Source organism: Mus pahari, chromosome 7 (genome assembly GCF_900095145.1).
Source record: "Mus pahari chromosome 7, PAHARI_EIJ_v1.1, whole genome shotgun sequence".
Lineage (NCBI taxonomy): Eukaryota > Metazoa > Chordata > Mammalia > Rodentia > Muridae > Mus > Mus pahari.
In genome coordinates this window covers 32499184-32519532 of record NC_034596.1, presented here as the reverse complement: position 1 = coordinate 32519532, position 20349 = coordinate 32499184, and the positions used below count along the sequence as shown (strand labels likewise).

The 20349-nt window shown below is 37.4% G+C and overlaps 1 protein-coding gene across 13 annotated transcripts in view; it reads left to right on the top strand.

Moving 5' to 3' along the window:
* Positions 1-20349, top strand: part of Hdac9 (histone deacetylase 9) — an 822768-nt gene that overhangs the window by 779790 nt on the left and 22629 nt on the right. For all 13 annotated transcript variants that reach the window (XM_021201632.2, XM_029540516.1, XM_029540526.1 and 10 more), the window contains one exon: positions 6473-6557. In XM_021201632.2, the coding sequence (XP_021057291.2) occupies positions 6473-6557 (85 nt within the window). The remainder of the gene's footprint in view (positions 1-6472; positions 6558-20349) is intronic.

The window sequence follows — 20349 nt, the reverse complement described above, 5'->3', positions numbered from 1 at the left end:
GTCCAAGTTGTTCACTGGGGGTGAGGGGGTTGTTTGCATTTGATTTTTACATGAAGACATTGTTTTACCATCTTTTTTCATCTTTTAGATTATGTATGACTGAGGCTTAGTCCACTGGGGAATTGGTGTGAATCTGGGAATGCTTACAAGATCCTAAATAGTTGCAATTCGTGAGCAGAGGATGAGAGAAAGTGTATGATGTGCCAGAGTGACATTTCCCATCATGCTCTTCTTTTAGATTTTTTTTTTCACCTGTCTGTACTCCAAAAGTAGTCATGTGGATAATTTAAAAGGAGTAAAATTGTTTTGGAAAAATGTTATTTGAAGATTCTTTCCCATGTAGATATGCCCTATGAGACTGGTTTCTTATATTCAGTGATCAGAAAGAGAAATTGAACCATCTGCTTCAGGAAATGCCCTGCAGTCCGGATAACGCACAACTACTTGCAAATCATCTGAGTTATTTCCGTCTGGGTTTTTCAGATAAAGCTAAAAGAAATATGGGTTGTGAGCTTAAACATGTCATGGTTACCAATAAAAGAAACCATTTTTTTTTTTTTTTTTTTTTTGCTAAAGGACCAAACATCATGGAATGCTTTTTTCTGTCCATTAATTTGTTGCCTTTTATTAGACATCTATTGTGTGCACAGAAATACAAGAAGAGTAATGAGGATATTAGCAAAGATCCCAGGGATGCAATGCTGGGATATTTATTTTATCTACAGGCATGGAATATTTTACAGAAGAGTGTAATTTAACCTTGATCTTGGATCCAAAGTAAGGCTTTGACAAGTTAGTATCTATAATAGGAAAGCATTCATGAAGACAGTGGGGCTCCCTAGAATTTCAGGTAACTCTAAATGGATGTTCTAGTTCTGTTTCTGAAGGTAGGAAGACCAAGTTGAGAGGAATAAAACAGACAACATAGCTATGTAAGGGAAACAGAATATCATCACAATTGGATATCTGGGAAGAATATGAAAGGTTTTAGTGGATATGCCTATACCGTGGAGTAAAACAGTGACTGCAATAAAAACAACAGATGAAATCACTAAAATGAGATTTGGAGGCATTAGAAGCTCAGTTGCTGGGGACAGCATCTTTTGGAGCAACTTGGCTCACGTTAGTGAACAAGTGCCTTCTTCAGGGATGCTACAGCCATCTCCTGATGGATGATGAAAACCAGCGGTGGGGAGCTCTACTCCACTCTGAGCTCAGTGGTATCACAGGGACAGGTTGAAACAGACCCTGGTGAACATTTACTACAGATCTCATCTCTAGCCCAGTGACACTGTTCATTTGGTGAATACCACCAGCCTATTGCTGGTCTGACGTGGAAAACAGTTCTTTGTGCAAATGTCTTCAATAAAATTCAAAGGAAGCTGTGTATGGTGCCTAGTGCCTGTCAACTCTGGAATCCGGAAGCAGAGGGTTACAAGTTTGAGGCTACATAGCAAAACCTCACAAAAAATAAAATATGTACATCAAAACTTAGAATAAACATAAAAACTGTTGCTTCCTGTAATGTTGAGGAATACTCTTAGCATCAAGAACTGAATAGCCACACATGCTCCTTTCCACTCTGGTCCTAACATCATTCCTACAAGACCTGATAGGCTCTGCTGTTCTTCAGAGATGTTTCTTTAGTGATGTATTGATGTCATTCTCGATTATCCACTCAGAGGTGAGAGTTAAGCATAGCATTAATAGCCTGCCTGTCTATTGACTTGATTGTCAACAGAATCCACTCTGATTCTGACCCCTCCAACTCTATTAGGTGAAAATTATGAGTGACTTCAAACTAATAGCAATGGCTATTTTTAAAATGACTAACTCATAATTCACAGTATGGATAAAATTATAACCAGATTTACTTATGCAATCAAATTAAACATATACAACTAATTGCAGTCATTCTTGGGCAATTATTTAGATGAGAGAGGGGGTTTTAAGTATCAATCCCTCCTCACAGGGGAATTGATAATAAATTGTTCATCAGCATGGAAGGTCAAGTGAGTATCCTGATTTGCCTCCTTGTCTTCTTGGTCTTGGCCATCACATTCTTCCATAATCCCTTTGATCCTTACAACGGAATACTTTTTGGATCTCATCTGAGTTGTTTGAATGTTGTAGGCAAACATTCAGCTTTTGTTGCCAATGAACTTATGGTCTGTATCTAAGAGCATAACATTGTTGCAGCATGACATTCTCGCTGTGTTTCTTAGGAACATCATTGCACAATGGAGCAGGCATGGCTGGTCTGAAGAGTCCTTCTGTGTCCCTGGTTGCCTATGTCAGAGAGCTTTTCTATTGTTAAGTTTCTGGAGGAAGTTTTATATGTCCAAAGTTGTTTTTAAAGAGTAGAATATAATACACATACAGAATTCTGCACAAATATGAACAATTCAATGAAGTATCACAAGGACACCACATGAATAGGTCCAAGATAATCTAAGTTCCTAATGATCCAGACCCATTCTCTTTTCTCCTTTTCAAAAGTAGCTGATTTTAGAATTTCTAACACCATATTTTAATTCCCCATTTATAAACGTTATAAAGAGGAAATGTTTTATATATATATATATATATATATATATATATATATATATATATATTGTATATAATGCCTTTTCTAAATATCATGTTTGTGAGAGTCCCTTCTATCATTGTTTATAACGAAAGCCTATTCATTTGTACCATTATAAAGAATTCTATTTTGTAAAAGAGAAATTTTAGGAGACCACTATAGTTTATTTACAATTATACAATGTTTAATAGATATGAAATTTTTAAAAATTGTGTTTCAATGATAGAATATAAAAACATTTTTTCTGAAATAACAAATGTTCAGTATTCCCACTCATTATTTCAAAACTACAGTGTAAGAATTAGATAGTATTGTAAGGTAACAAAAACACTATACAGACTAAAGATGAATGAGAAATATCTTACTATTATATATGATTATATATGCAACAAATCTATTAAACTATTTTTATTCATGTCTGTTTAATATTTAAGTTTATCAAGGTTGATGTTAATTACAATTTGACTAAAATCTGTGAAAATTTAAAATTTACTCGAAAAGTTGGTAAAAATCAATTATGTCTCTTTATACCAAGAGTAGTATAGGGAATAAAGTAGAAATATAAATAGATTTTATGTAACTAGTCAACATGAGGAGAACCTGAATGAGGTCTTCCATATTATAAAAATTATGAATGATCTTTAGAAGTCTCTGAAAGCTAAAATTACCTACAAAAGATTTTGAAAATATATTTAGATCTGAGTATGGTAGCGCACACCTATAATGCCAAGGGAGGGAGACTAATGTTGAAGGCTCATGACTTTAATGCTCCCCACTCTAAAGATTTCATTTGCCCCAAATTGGGCTAAAGCTTAATTGCTGTACTTTTAAAAATCTCATTCTATTTGTATTCCTGATGTTGCTTTTAAAACATTTTGATATTTCTTTATCAATTTATTTTTAATTAAACTATAATTGCATCATTTCCCCCTCCTCTATCCAGCCCTTCCCATATTCCTTCAGACATCCCCCACTGCCGCTCAAATTCATAGCCTCTAAGTCTCCCTTGCTCACTAGTTAATTGCCTGTAGCTGGTGTTTTAAAATAGTTGCAGTTCTTTGAAATCATGTGACAGACAGGTGAAACTGAACAAACACCTTAGTTTTGTCTACATAATACCTCAATTTTATGTCAAAGTTGTGGAAACATAGGTTTCTCTATCACTGAGCCTAAGTTCATGTAAGGAATAGTTATGATTATATCTTTCACATAATAAAGATGATAACTAGCATTGTGTGCTCATGAGTTGTAGCCAAATTATATAATTTATCTTAATAACTTTATGAAAATTAGCTTTATTTAATGATCTTGCTTGACAGGTGGGTAAGAGTTCTTGCATCTGAACCTGTTTTATCTTTCTGAAACATTTGTATGCAAAGGTGGTCTGTTCAGTTAGATTTCTTTTTTATCTCTTACTAATTCTGATCAGTCTCAATAGCTAATATTTTGGCTACATCTTCTTGGTCTTACTACTTAACATAGCTTCACTGTGTATTCTCATGTTGGCTCCAAATTTATTAAAAATTACTATTTACTTAGCATTATTTCATTACTTAGTTATTAGATTACTAATAATGACCAATATTCATAAATATTTATCAAGTGGATGCTTCAATCAGATGGTTTTAGTGCCCATAATTCTGAATGATTGAGTCAACAAATTCTCTATAGAACACAACTCAATTCTGTGGTCCCTCCATACAAGGTTTTAATTTTAGGAAAACAGCCCTAAATGCTGCTTGCTTCCTTGCCAATGGAGAGACGCCTGCCCATTGCCTTTTCTGCAGAGCTACTGGAAGAAAATAAAGAGCCCACATTGTGCACAAACTCTGAATCCGGCCCTGTCCATGCGCGCACATTCAAAATGAAACAAATTGGTGCAATTTACTGAAGGTTAAACCCTCAAATGACATTCACCTAAAACATGCGAGGAAATGGTTTGAGAGGCTTAAATGATCAATTTAATTTCCTTAATTCTCGAGTTGCTTTTACAAGTAGGTACAACTTCATGGCATCTAACTGAAGACTCCAAATTGTGGGTTTAGATGTGTTTGTGTTTTCATACTCAACATGCTGAACCACATATACTTTCTATATTACCCAGGCCTTAAAAACAAGCCCACAGACCTCAGGGTGCTCCAGTTGCAGAAGCGGGACTTTTACATTTACTTGTAATCTGCCTCTAGTTTTCTTTCCCTATCCAACGCAGATCTGTTTATCAGCATTTTTTTATCTGAAGTCTCAGGAAGGTTTTTTTTGAAAGAACTAATTGTGCCAATCTTGTGTATAAGTTCTAACATGAAGTGGTTTTTTGAAACGTTTTATTGCTATGAAAAATTATTTCTCTCTAGGTTCTGAGAAAGCAGTGTATGGAAGGAAAGTTTGTGTACGAGCAAAGTGGTTCACTCAAGTCTATCTAATCCCTCAGAAAGAGTTTTCCAAGGGACATTCACTTAGGATTCAATCGTTCCTCTGAGATGAGAGGCAGTACTAGAATAACGTATTCTTAAAGACACAGTCTGAAGCCCTGCTTTTTATTTTTATTTTTTAAATGATGTTGACCAAATACAAGCATTTAAGATTTCACAACCTCTCGCTGACATTGACTTAGGTACTGCGGTGTTTCCCACTCACTAACCTGTATTGCAGACCAGACCTTTTGATGTTTTAAAGCGTTTTCTTTGGCAGCTAAGAAAAACACTCAACAAAGTTATATTTAGTGAATTTACTCATGTATAAATATCCCTGAGCGACTCTGTTATCCCGTGGCATCTGGAAGAAAGGTGCTATTGTTTTCATCCTGTGATTGAAGTATAGAATAATCAACTCAGAGAGACCCTGGGGGTGAGATTCACTCGCATATGCAGTGGAAATTTATAATCACTTAGGGTTTTTATTTCTTCCTCCAGATGAAGAAACTTGGATGAGTTTATTCTTTGGTACGTCTAGTGACAGCAGTTCCTGGACATGCCACAGTGCTTAGCCATGCCCACATCTTTGAGTTATTAACTAGGATTTTCTAGGAAAATCGCTTTTTAGGGTCTGATGTCTTGCTACTTTTGTTTGCTTGCTTTCTGTGTCCCCAAAACTAGATGGCTATTTTCTTTGCAACTGTTCTACCTCACAGTATACTCAGAGTCATGCATCTAGGATCTGTGTCATCAGACATGACTCTAAAAGAGAGGCTTCGTAAATTATCAGGAGCTCGCCTGCATTTCTGGCAATGTTTGCCAAATTCCTCCATTAAAAAAAAAAAAAAAATTCGGTGTAATTCCAGAAGATCATGATAGATTTGCACAGAAGGAATTTGTCCCATGCATGAGGCTGGCATGAGTGTGGTTTTTGAATAAAGTAGAAGTCACATGGAGCTGTGCTGTTCTTTCCTCTGGCTTCTTTAATACAGCTCTACTTTGTTCAAGGAACAAATGTCTCATGGCTTTCAACCAGGAAGCACTTAATGTTTAAGACAATCAAATGTAAAAGCCCTGCTGAAATACGGATAATAGACTGTCCACTCTATCTGACACAACTTCCCTGAGAGTTTGTTCATGGCCTCAGCTGCTGGTACCATCGTGATGGAATTTGGTTTGTGAGGAGCCTACAAAATTATATAAGTAACTTAGAGTTTAAATGACTAATACACAGATGTGCACCTGCTTCGGGGCTTCTATACATTAATCTTGAGACCCATAGAAAAACTCCTTGGAATTTAATTATATGGATACAAGACATAAAATATAACCAACTACACCTGGGGACCTGATGTCAGCAAAATGTTGATCAGTTCTTGGAGCAGGCTGTAGAGGATGAGGTTGCTCACTTGCTTTGTTTCTCTGCTACTTACTATGAAGTTCTCACTTTCTGGCTTTCCTCCTGTTCTTGCAGCCTGGTCCTCTTGAGGAAGATGTTCTCCACCAGTCCGTGAATACGAATGCAGCTGCTTCTTTACAGAAGATCATTGACATCCAAAGTATGTCTTCAGTTTCTTCTTCACCTTTAACTAGGTCAAATTCATTGAAGTTATATTGGGAATAAAACCACAAGCATAATTATTTTAATTTGCACATATATTTTATTGAAATATTTGCTATACTTTGTGATAGTCTTATCTGATGTCCTAACTCAGAGCCTTGTTAGAATCTTGTTCTTCTTATGCTTTCTGCGTACTTAAAATTATTTCAACCACTGAGCAGTGATCTAGAACAATGAAATAAATTTAGAAAATGTGACTGTGTAGTACAGTTTTAACAAAGAATAAGTTATCTTCTAAATGTGTTGGGCTTTGCCAACTATGTCTTGGCTTTAAGTTTGGCAAGGAAGGAAAATGAATGAGACATTGTCATCATGACAAAGTCCCACTCTGGCAAACATGGTAAGGCAAACATTTTTATTAGACAATTACCTTCACAGATGTAAACATCCCCCACTAAAGATTGACCTGAAGGTTATCAGAAAGAGAAATGCATAATGGTAAAAGTGGGTTCTAAGGATGATCACAAAATAAATTTAGCTTTAGTGATTTCCCATAGAAGCACAATTTCCAGACCACTGAGAAACCTTTGCCATCTCTAAGAGTTCCTGTCTTCTCTTGAACAGTGACAACCAGGAGATGAGAGTGTGATAGTGTGATTATGAAAAGAATGGTTATATTCCTATTCTATTGATGACTATAATGTCATACACAAACTCAAATAAACCTCCACTTACATCTCACACTATAGGCATCTACTGGATGCTTATTGACTACATATAACTGTGGAATAGATGATACATTTTAAAATCCTTCAGGAACAAAAAAATAAATATTTAAATATTAGAGAGCAAAGTTACTGGGATGAAGCTAAGGTATAGGAACTGGCTGCCTCCTAACGCAAACTTGGGAATGCTCATCTGCTCCCATAGACAATCTTCTCAGGACTGTGACTCTTGTATTGAGAGTCAATCAGAAGAGCCCAGGAAGTACCATTTCAGATCCCTCAGAAGGACTCTTTAGATGATCTATGACAACCCTCTCAGGTTTATCCAGATCTCATCCCATGTCCCTGTATATGCTCTCGGCACTAGAAAGAGAACTCAGTGTTCATGTGTGCTGTTTTCTTGCTCTTCTGCCATTATACACACAGAGTGTTCATAGGAACCACTTCTTGTGTGTCTTCATCATGTAAGAATGGCTTTGTTATGTGCTGAGCAGTTGTCAAGGCACAAAGGTTAGGAAAAGCAGGAGAGAGAGAGAGAGAGAGAGAGAGAGAGAGAGAGAGAGAGAGAGAGAGAGAGAGAGAGAGAGAATGAGAGAAGGGAGAGGAAGACAAAGGAGAGAGGGTAGAGGAGGTTCTGGCTACATGGATTTTATAGTTCAATTGGTGAGTGAAATAGAATCCAAGGTCTAACTGCAACTCCATGCTCTCTGGAGACACTGAAGCAATGACAAAAAACAAACAAACAAACAAACAAACAAAAACAGTTTCCTTTTTCAGCAAAGAGTAGTCTTGAGGTAAATGGAAGCTCAGAACTTGGGAGTAGGTAGTTTGAGTAGGTGATACTGGAGTCACATTCTTCAATGTCACAATGAACCAATGTTTTCATCATCTCCAAGTAAGAACTCCCTTCCCTTTCAGTCCCTCTGGGACTACTTAAATAAAGCATATATTTCATAGAATAAAGCTTATATTTCATAGTCCGGCCATGGAGGATTGGCTTCATGGCCCTTTGGTCTGTGGACATGCAGACCCCATGCTTAGGATGGTCCATGTTTGAGTCACCACCCTTGCTGTTGCTGCCTTAAAATTCATAGGAAGTTTTAAATAAGTAGCCCTTCTTTTGTCCCGAGCCTTGCAAGCAATATAATTCTGTGATGTTCTGATAAAGCAAACAAAAAAAACCTTCTAAGAAAGAGTAGTAGAAGTATCACCCAAACTGGGATTTAAACTGTGGTTTGGAGGAGGATGAATGGTAGTAGGGCAAGATGGAGAAATGACAGACAGTCACAACTCTGGAATTGAATTCTGATCATGGGGACAAGTGAAAATCAGTCCAGACTCAGCCCTTCAGCCCTGTGCTCTGACACTGGGCTATATTTCTCTTGGTCCCAAGTGTATGTATGTGTCTTTTAGACTGCTCTTTCAAACTAAAATAATGAAAAGAAATGAGGAAATTCCATGGAACAGCTATACGAAGTGGCTATTTTAGAGTGCGATACTCTATAGTGACTAGGAAAGTTAAAATGATAGGCTTCGAGTTCAATGCACAATTCTCAATTTTCTTATTAAACATGACTGTATTTTTCCTCTAGTTCTCCCTGATCCATATCCCGCTCTTTCATGCTAACTGCTCTAAAGTACTATGGACCCTTGACCAGATTCTTCATTTCTGGTTCTGCATGGAAAAGAGTGAAGAATGGTTATATAACTTTTGGAGGGGAGAGAGAGAGAGAGAGAGAGAGAGAGAGAGAGAGAGAGAGAGAGAGAGAGAGAGAGAGAGAGAGGAGAGAGAAGTCAACATGAGACTCCTTCCTCATTAGAACTATGTTAAGAATTTGGAGAAGCTCACAGCAGAAAAGTGATTCAAGCATGGGGTCCTTCTGAGACCATGGACCTCAATCCTAGGAAATGGGCCACAAAAGTAGCCTTCCTTTTAACATATGCACCATTCTTCACAAGCCTCTCTGAGTACCACAAGGGTCCTCCTTTCAGCTAAAGCAGGTGTTTGAGTTTTATCCCACCTCCTAGCCCAGGTTCAGAAGGATTCTGTGCTGCACTTTGGAGCTATGTAAATGTTGAGAAGTGGGCTTTAGCATGTGGGAAACATTCAGGCACGTTCCTGGAGATTCCTTTCCCAAGGAACACAACAAGGTGCTGACAGGCCTTCTGTGGAGCTCTTTTTGAGAGCTGAGCCCCCAGCTGAGGGTATGCAGGTGCTGGATGCTTTGATTAGCATTGGCCCACTGCCTGGCCACATGCTTCTTTTGTGTATTTTGCGGCAGGACCATCCCCGTGGTCCTATCTTTGCTTAGTTTGTTCATTCGGCTGAAGATGAAAATGATATAAGCATGCAGAAGGGCATTCATTTATCTTGACAGGTGGAGCACACCCACCCCCTATAGATTATATAGTCTACTTATATCTCATGATAATTAATGGTATATAAGAACCAACTGTTTTTGAAAAGAGATGGGGGTATATGACTGGCAATTTAGTTTTAAAAGTTTTCTTTGTCCTCTAAAAGTTGAAAGTAAAATTACCATATATGTGATCCAGTCATCTGTCTTCTGAATATTATCAAAAATAATTTTAAAGGGATCTAAAAACATTAGCATTTAAGTGTTCATCAAAACATTATTCAGAATAGCCAAGAGATAGGAGTAAAACCTGCATGTCTACCAATGAGGAAAAAAAAAAAAAACGGATAAAAAAATGTGAAACATAGAGACAAATTAATAGTATCCAGTCTGTGCTTGTTTGGCTTTACATCTATTCACACCACAAATCGTGTCACTGATATTTTTGCTTGTTTGATCTTACTTGAACATTCATGCAATGATAGACTTGCACAAGTGCTTTGCAAATATTTTTTTTAAAAAAACTTAGTTATTTGACCAGTAATTTCTTGTTCCATTCTTCTTTATTTAGACCACATCAGTTTTTTTTTAGGTAGCTTAACATAATTATGCCTGCCAACCATACAAGGAAATTAAGAAGAACAAACAAGGCACATCCAAAAATCCTTTTCTTCCTACTTCACAACCCACAAGGATGAGTCAGCCCTGCTCTGAAGACACAAACTGCTTATGTGTATAAATCTTTCCACTGACAATCTTGGAAGACACAGTTTTCAGACCTGAGTCTGGCCCTTGATTGCACAGCAAAAAATAACAAACAGGCATTGCCTGGGAGGAGTTAGGCCAGAGCGGAAGAGTGCAATGTGTGTGTGTGTGTGTGTGTGTGTGTGTGTGTGTGTTTGTGTGTGTGTGTGTGTTCTTTCCCACAATCCATGCTTATAGCATTAATGTGACCCTGAAATCTCCCTTGCTTCTCCACAGCACATTAGACTACAGGGTCTTCCAATTCTATTCTTCATATAGTGATGCTGCCCCATGACAACAGTTTCACTGAAACTAGGCTGGGAAAACCATGAACTGAATTTTCCATAAAATCAAATTTATTCAGCTTGAAAGAGTATAATTTTAAGTTCTAAAAACATATCACAAGTGATACTGATTTTTATGTGTGAAACCCCAAAATATGAGAAGTTGAGGTATAAAGACACGATTTCCCCTCATTTAATTTTTTAGTAAGACTACACTCTGTAAGTGACAACCGATTTGTGGACCTCCTATGTGATAATCATAGTGTCTTTTGATTTTAGGATCAAGAAAATATATGTGTGCATAAGGATTTGGGGATTCTTTTTCAAAATTGCTGCAACCATCTAGTGGCTTGGAGCTGACAAGCTGAAAAACACAAAGTGGTGAATTTTAAAATGATATGAATCCCTCTATAATCCTCTCTTCTGTTCACCAATCATGTGACCATTGAGAAAACCACTTCCTTGGGTTTCAAGAGGGATATCAGAGCTTTTTAATTGCAGCTACTAGCAGGGAGGGGTTAGGAGAATAAGACGTAAAATTATACAAGAAATGTGGAAATTTCTCCTTGAATCCTCACTTTTTATCTTTTCTCCACTATAAGCATTCTCTTGTGTTGGATAATTTGAATTTTAGTAGGGTTTCTTATTTTGCTAAAAGTCAAAATAAGGAAGGAACAGTCTTTGTAATTTCGTCATATGTTCTTATCAAATACATCACATAGATAAAAGATGAACTTTCATTTCTCCTACATGTAAATCTTGTTGCTTTGGTCTGACTAAGACTGGCCCTATAGGCTGTGTTAGGACATTTGGTGTCCCGTCAGTGGCAATGTTTAGGGAGAGTTTGGAGATGCAGGCTGGTTGGAGGAGGAGTGTCACTGAGGGCAAGCTATGAGGTTTCCAAAGTCCATGCTATTCCAGTTAGCTCTTTCTCTCAGCCTGGTTCTTAGGAATGAACTGTGAGCTCTTAGCGGCTGCTTCAGTGTCATGCAGGTCTGATGCTTCCATGTTCTTTGCTGTGATGGTCACTGATACATCCTTTACAACCGTAAGCTCCAAGTAAACTCTTTCTTTGATAAGTTGCCTCTGTCATAGTGTCAGATCACAGCAAAAGAAAAGTAAGACATTGCTATTATTATCTAGCTTTTAAAAACACACTTGTGGAGTGTTATTTAGGAAAAAACAAAAAAGTATATCTATAGCTCTCCAAGTATACCCAACTTTAAGCCAATTTGCAAAGGGAGATGACTTTCTTTGATGCAGGAAAATGGTAAAAATAAGTATGTACTTGAGCACAGTGTGGCGAGCAAGATTCACACACACTCTTCTGTATTTGGGGGGAAAGAAACAGAGTTGGTTCACTGAGGCAAGTTTGTCTGATACCTCCTCATCCCCATCAGTGCTTCTGCTTTCTGTTTGGCACATATGTCACTGAGTGAACTTCTCCCACCTCTTCTTGCTCTTCTAAACGTTTTTCCTGTTCCTTTGTTTTGTTTTCTTTCTTATTCTGGCTCAAACTCTAGTTCTGAAAACTGTCCTTAGAAGAAAACATTGATGCTGATAAATCAACAGTGACAAAAGAAGGCTAATTTAGGTGATTTTATTTACATTGTTTCCAATAGGAGACACCTAATTGGCAAAATAAGAAACACCAATGACCATGCAGGAGAATGGATAGTCAGAATAGGAGCCATTCAGTTCTCTTAGTTCAAAAGAGAGTAAGAAATGGAGATGGAGTTTTAAAGTAAGCAAAGGCTTGTTGTAAAGGTAACAACCACTGTCTCCATCCCTCTGCAATGCCATCCTAGCTGCCCTTTCCATCTCTGAGATACTGTACTTCCTCCTTCCCCAGGAAAGATGCATTCCCATCAGACACTCAGGAGATGGTTTCTCATCTAGTAGGAATTTGCATATATCACTTAATGTTAGAGGAATTACCTACTATTTTACCTCAAGGACTCATGAACACAGCCATTTCCCCACATTTCCAATGCACTTAGTAAATCATCATGTAGTTGATTAGCAACTTGACTACATACCACACGCCTGCCCAAACTCAAAATTTCCACTGAGCTATTGTCCCATACTGTATCCTTTGATTTTCTTCTTTTTTCTGATGTTTCTTTTTCCTTTCTCCTCCATTTCCATTCTGCTGAGACCCAGGGGAGAAGAGTGAGAGGGTACAGTGTTGGAAAGGGACTTCTTACTTTCAGGGATGTAAAGTTTGATTTCAAGCCAGAATGCCACATCATCAGGCCTCTGTTTACAAGACTGTAGATGCTAGACAGATGGCTTGGGTGTTCAGAGCACTTGCTGCTCTTCCGGAGGACCTGGGTTTAGTTTTCAGGACCCATGGCAGGCAGCTCAAAACCATCTGTCAACTTCAGCGCCAGGGGAGCCCATGTATTTGGGCTTCTTGGACATCAGTACTCTAATGCACATACCCACATACAGACATATACACACAGACTTGTACATAATTTAAATTAATAAAGGTAAATCTTAAAATCTTACTGTGCCTATACTAAGATCGGGGCGTTATTGACTGGTTCAATTCCAAAATAGAATTAGCATAAGGTCATTAGTTGGCCTGGAGAAGACAAATAATTTTTAGATTTTTCTGATTCTGAAAGCAAAAGATGTCAATATTTACCTCATGGAATTAAAAGTAGTTTAGGAAATGGGGCTTGAAAGGGAACAAAGAAAAATTGGGCTTCAAAAAAAAAAAATAGTTTTGCCGAGTCTTGAGTGTTGGAGCAATGTTAGCTTTGATCCAAGTATCTATTTTCTACAGTGACATTATAGACGGCCAGTGAATGAAATTGCTTATACAAGACAAACATTATAAGCTATTAGCAAATGTTCAAATACCAGTTATTAAGTGTTCATTGTCTGCCAGGTGCTCACCTCAGACTCTCACTAACACCATCTAACAATTAACTTTTCCCAGCAACTCAGTAAGGTGAGCCTCGTCTCACTGCCACTTTAAGGACATTGAGGGCCATTGGTTACTTAGTTCCCTTGGGCCACACAACGAATGAGTAGGTAGAAGCAAGATCATGAACCCAGCAGAACTGATCCACACTCTTCCTGCCGAGCCACTGTGTTCCGTTGGCTCACGGATAAATTCATTCCTCCTGCTTCAGTTTCTTGTGTGCACGTCCCCCATTTACCCATCTGTTTCAAAGGTGACATACTTGGAGGTTGGGAGGAATCACTTTGACGTAGAAACTGGAATTTTAGTTGTCCAGAATAATTGAGGTTGAGCCATACTCAGGTCTGGAAGCCCAGTGCCAAATTCCAAGGAGCCAGAGAGCTCTGGGTCCACTCTGGAGCCCCTGGTAAACTTGTAAAACAAATGTAATCAGAAAAAAAATGCAAGGCTTGGCAGAATTTCAAGTCCCTGCCCTGTTGAGTTTAAAGCCCTGACTATTGTCAGGTGTGAGCTGTGATTTGTCATAGAGCCTTTGGCTTTAGACAGAGGCCTTGATGTTAGAGCTCAGAGCCAGGCAGACCTTCATTGAGGAAAAGCAGTGTTAGGTATCCTTCCACTGATAACCCCACCCACCCTCACTTGTATCACAGCCAGGTCAAATGTGTTCGAATGACCCTTTCGAAGTTGATCCTGACTTTCTCATTCACCATTCTCTTGAAACACTGCAAGTCTGACGATTGTGTGGAGGAGCCCCATCACTAAAATTCACCCAAATTAAAAATAAAATAAAATAAAATAAAATCTTCCGTTCACTTAGAGATTTAACTTGGTTCGGTAATTTATTTGTTTCTAATTGCATCTGCAGTTACAAAAACTTTCATTCACATTTTTTTTTTCAAGTCAAAACTAATTAAACCAAAAGAATAAATAAAATCATGTGTGTGTGTGAGCTGAACTGTCTTTAACAACAGGAGTGTTCTGGGAAAGAACGCATCCTAAGATATTTCTAAGCAGGTGGGTTTCTCACTCCTCTAGGACCCCATTAGCTGAGACAATACACTGGAAGGTCAGGCTTGAGGGAAGAACACTTGCAGTGAGTTTGCATATATTTTGTCTTGTCCCCTCATACGTCTGCAATGCAAACCATCCATAGCCACTAGACACCTCACAAGGCCAGGCATGTTGCTGAAGGTCTTTTCATAGGAAACAGGAAACCGAAGATTTTATCCTCTGTGATCTTCAAGTTTGTTTTCATCCTATCTATGCATCTCCGTGACTGACCTATCTGTCTCTACCCTGTTTTTTTAAGTAAAATCAGAACTCCAAAACATCCTGTCTCAGGTGTAAGAGAATGAAGCTTTCACAGGTCCCACATAAAAATCAAAGAGATGGGCTGGTGAGATGGCTCAGTGGGTAAGAGCACCCGATTGCTCTTCCGAAGATCCGGAGTTCAAATCCCAGCAACTACATGGTGGCTCATAACCATCCGTAACAAGATCTGACGCCCTCTACTGGAGTGTCTGAAGACAGCTACAGTGTAAATATAATACATATATAATAAATAAATAAATATAATAAATTAATAAATCTTACATATAATAAATAAATAAATCTTTAAAAAAAAATCAAAGAGATTTTAGTATCCGGTAAAGGAAATAAATGTTAATATACTACTGAACTTTCTATGGTATGGTTAAACAGAATAGAGAAAGGAAAGCAGAGTAACTTGAGATGTACCAGGGGGCAGTGGACAGTGACATTGAAAGAAAGAGTATGATATGTGAGCACATGATGGGACCCAGCATATGTGCATACTCCTGGGACCTGGCAAGAGTTGGGATAGGTGTTTAGTGGACCTTAAATAAGGTTTTAGGTGTTTACCTCTTCGTTTCTACAAGAAACCAGTGACAGTGAACTTCTCTGGGAGAAAGTATTCCTCACTTAAACCTTCAGTGCACAGAGGCATTGGGTTCAACAAAGTATGAACTTTAACTAAGTAGCTAAATAAACCATTTAGGGAGATTCATTAAATCTAAAGCATGGGGACACAAACCATTAGGGAGAGCAGGCAAAGGTAAGAAATGGAGTGATCCAGCATTATTTATAATGTTAAATATGAAGGACATAATAATAAAAAGCAAAGTATGGTAAATGGCTAATCACCTTCAGGACTTCATAAAACCTTACTGAAATAAGAATCTGACTCTTCTCCCCCCCCCCAACCCCCTACTTTTTCTCAAAAGAAAACAGAAGCAGAGAATGAGAAAGGAATTAAGAGGGGGCAGGGCAGCACATGACCATCTATTATTGTCTTAGCCAATAGGAGGGGAGACTGAAAACTGAATCACAAACCAGCACTGGCAACAGTGTCTCTGCCAAAGATGGATACATGGCTATGTTAGGCCACGTGCATGCCATGCTTGACCTGCATGTCTAGGACTCTGGGATACTTCCTAGTTTTTAAGTCCTTGTTCCTCCTCAGTCATCATCCTGTTCTCTCCTTCAGAGTCCTATGGATACCTGTAATGTCAAATTCTTTAAAATGAGACGACTTTCTACTTTTCAGTCTACATCGGCACAGCTCTGTCCATCTCTCTTAACAACTAAAGAATATATGAAGTCTGGATTAGTTCTACAAATAACTATTTGCAGCACTAGACCCAAACAAACAGGTGTCCAAGAGATGGATTTGTTGTACAGTTCTGCTCATGAAACTCAGGTGAACCAATTCCAATCCCACTGTGTCTCAGGTCAGCCTTCTCTTCTGCCTTTCAAACAACCTTTCATTGTTCACTATCCTTTGGCTGACCTTTCCTCCAATTCCTCAAATGTCAGCAACATTCCTTAGAATAAATAGCAGCCATCAATATGTGTTCTTAGAGACATTGCCTCCATCCACAATCAAGCATTATATAACTCCTCCCATCATTAAAAACAAACTCTGGAAAAATCTTGCTTTTCCAAAGTCACAAATGTTCCACACCTAGTTATCTGTGTTGTCATAGCCCCACATCCCTGCACAGAACCACCCCAGTACGGCGGTATTCACATCTAGTCATCTGTAGCACTTACATTACCCTATTTAAAAGCTAATTTTATTAAACCCATAGATACTTAGTCCCTGGCTTATGAGCCAATATTATCCTCCCAACTCAAATCAATATAGCTCTGGCTATTTAGAACAGTACTCTTTTAGAAATGTCCCCATGACATACATACATACATACATACATACATACATACATACATAAATACATACATACATACATACATATTTCATTCTCACCTTTTATCTTTCCATATTTATTATGCCTTCCCTTAAAAATGAGAAGTCTGGGTCTTATTATTTGTCATATAGCTACTTATATAACTCATATGCATACGAAGCAGTTTCAGAATCGCTAATCTATACCATCTTAGAGGATAGACTTTGTGTCCTTGGCTAGTACCATCTACTCAAACTATTGTTTTTAAAATTCTTTAGGCTAACTCTCCTCTTCTGTCAGCATGCTTTTTTCCTTTATAGTATAATCAGTCACATCAACATTTGTCTTCCATTTGGAGCTTCCCTATTATACCTTAGTTCTTTTTTTCCAGAAATTTATAAACAGTAAAATATATTTTTATTAACAAATAAGTTGTATTACTTTAAGTATACATAATTGTTATCTGTAAATGTATGAAGTCATATATCAATGAGCATAGGTTTTCTTTGATTCTACATGGAGTGAAAAGCCATATTTTATTCAATATTCCCAAGCACTGATCCGAACAGTTATAGGCAAACAGGTAATTGATCACTCAATAAGGCATAAGAAAGAAACACTTTATTCTTCTGAATTCTAGATCAGTGGTTGGAGTGACAAAGCAGGTGGCCTTGCACACATATGCAGGGGTGGGGGGATCATAGTGTCAACTCAGCAGTTCTCTGAAAATCTTTCCATAATTATCTGTATACAGTCATCTCATCCATCATGCTAAATTCATGGTAACCGTTAACTTATTCTATACTCTACAGTTTCAGCTTTCCCAGGGAATAAATAATTGGAATAGTAAAATATGTGTCCTTTTGAATCTGATTTTATTTTTTTATTTCTTTACTGTTGAATCCATTCAAACTCCATGCCTCTTCCTGACTGTATCACATTTTGTTTATTTTATTGTTGATTAACATCTATTGTCCAGATAAAACAGTATACTTATCCATTGTCCTACTGTGAAACATCAGGGTCACTTCTAGTTCAGGCAACTGTATATAAAAAAGGTCTATGACTACTCACATGCAGATTTTGGTGTAAGTGCAAGTTTTAATTTCTCTAGAGTAAATACCTGGAAATAGGATTTATCAATCTTATGGAAACTTTGTTATGAACTCTTTCAAAAACCAGTGCACAATTTACAGTACTTGTGCCTTTCTGCATTCCCACTAGAAAAGAATTTCCAAGTGATCCCCATTCCCATTAATGATTGGCATTGTATCTTTGGGCTATCTGCATACAGAAGGGTACATGGCTTTATCTTCATTATTCTAATGACTTTGATATATATATATATATATATATATCAAATATATATATATAAATACAAAGTATATATATATCCTTTCTTCTGTCAAGCATCACATTTTACTTATGTTATTTGTTAATATTCAGATTGTCAATAAAGAAATTGGTTACTCTGCTTTGATATATATGACTTACATAAATTTTATTTATTCAAATGAATTTTAACTTTCAATATGAAAATTGAATAGCACTTACTTTTTAGGTCTTTCACATAAAAATATTTTCTTGGCAATGACTATTTAGACATGTAAAATAGGATTTTTAATTTTTGTCCCTTTTTAGCTTCAAAATTTTTTCCCATTAATAGGGGTTATACCAATTAATAGGGGTTATACCCCATTAATGAGATTGTACCAATTTGTATGAAAACATTAACTGGTCACTCAATTCATATGGCAAATTTTAAGAGTATATTTTGATACCTATGTAAAATGTTTGATATTTATAGAATTCCCCATTTAGCCATAATAAGTGGGCATTTAATAAGTATTAAGAGGTGATGGAGAACTTGCAAGTGAAAAGAAGAAGCTACCGAAAAGGATGGTTCTGGGCCAATCATAAACCTTAAATGTTGATAGAGTCAAAGTCAGTAATCAGCTTTCTACCTAGGAGCACATAGTGTGTAAAGGTGAAGGGATCTCATTCAAATGGTAAGAAAGTAAAATCTAAATCTGTGTCCAAGTAGCTTCAAGGTTTCCAACACAATGTGAAGGCAGAGCTTTGGCAGGTCCAGAAGTTTCAAACTGACGATGGGCTCTGATAGGAGAAACTTCAAGGTCAGTGGGTTACTCCCATCACAGTTAATTCCAATTGACCAATAGCAAGAGTAATCCAGCTCTTCCTCCAGGAACACAATCCCTGCAAGACCCTCCTGGAATCCTCTGTGACCCAGAAAAGCTGTCTGCACTTCCCACCTCCCGCTCTGGCCTGGCTGCATTCCTCTGTCTACTTTATTCTTTTATTATAGATTCATTCTTCACTTTCCTCTTGCCAGATTAAACAAAAATTCAGAATGGTGAAGGCTAAATAGATTTTTTTTTTAAAGTGCTGAAAAGTGGCAAGATTTACATGGTGGGAAAAACGAATAAGGATAAAGGATATGACTGAAAAGGGGTGGTGTTCCTCCAGTTTTAATGGAAAACCCCTCTCTTCTGCTAGTTTTATTGCCACAGGAGTGAGCACCCCAGTAGTGGCAGGTCCCTGAGAACTCCAAAACCTTAGCTCGTTTCTCTTATGTGCTAATGATGTAATTACTCCCATGCCATTAGATATGATGTTTTTGCACATCTGTTCTAAAGGGAATAAAATGTACACATCATGTGAAAACATAACCCATCATTTACATGGTTTGAGCTAGCTATGTATTTCATTGTCTGGGTTATATATGCCTTCATTTAAACTTTTCTCTTTTATGAATACAGAGAGTGGCCTATCATTGTATCACTAATGGTGATGACTATTTCCTTTGGTTTTTTTGTTTGTTTGTTTGTTTTGTTTTGTTTTGTTGTAGCTTTGCCTAGATTGAACGTTTTAGGTTATTTCTGAATGAACAACTCAGTTATTTAGATAAAAGCCAAACTTTAATCTTAACTTTTCAGAATATTTTACACATGTTAAATTCAGTCTTAAAATGCCTCACCAGTTTAAGGTACTACTCATGTATGTGTAGTAACATTTAAATGACCAGTATTGTCAGCAATTCCCCCAAAATGTTGCTATCAATAGTTCGTGTTGTCTTTCTTCATCATCTGCTAGATGTATATATGTCTGTTTCTTTCATGATCAAGAACCCTCTTCTTGAAAAAAGCATGTATAATATTTGGCAATAAAAGCCAAGCCCTTGGATACTGTAGACATGGCATATTATCTATACTTAAATGTGTAGGACACTAACTTCATAGATATCATGTACTAAAATAATACTTAATAATGGTATCTTCTGAGGCTCAATACAGATATACCTTTGGTAGTGGAATATGTAATTCTGACTTGGGTGAGATGACAGTGACATGGTAATGTAGAGCATGACTTGGGTGAGNTGACAGTGACATGGTAATGTAGAGCATGACTTGGGTGAGATGACAGTGACATGGTAATGTAGAGAATGACTTGGGTGAGATGACAGTGACATGGTAATGTAGAGCATGACTTGGGTGAGATGACAGTGACATGGTAATGTA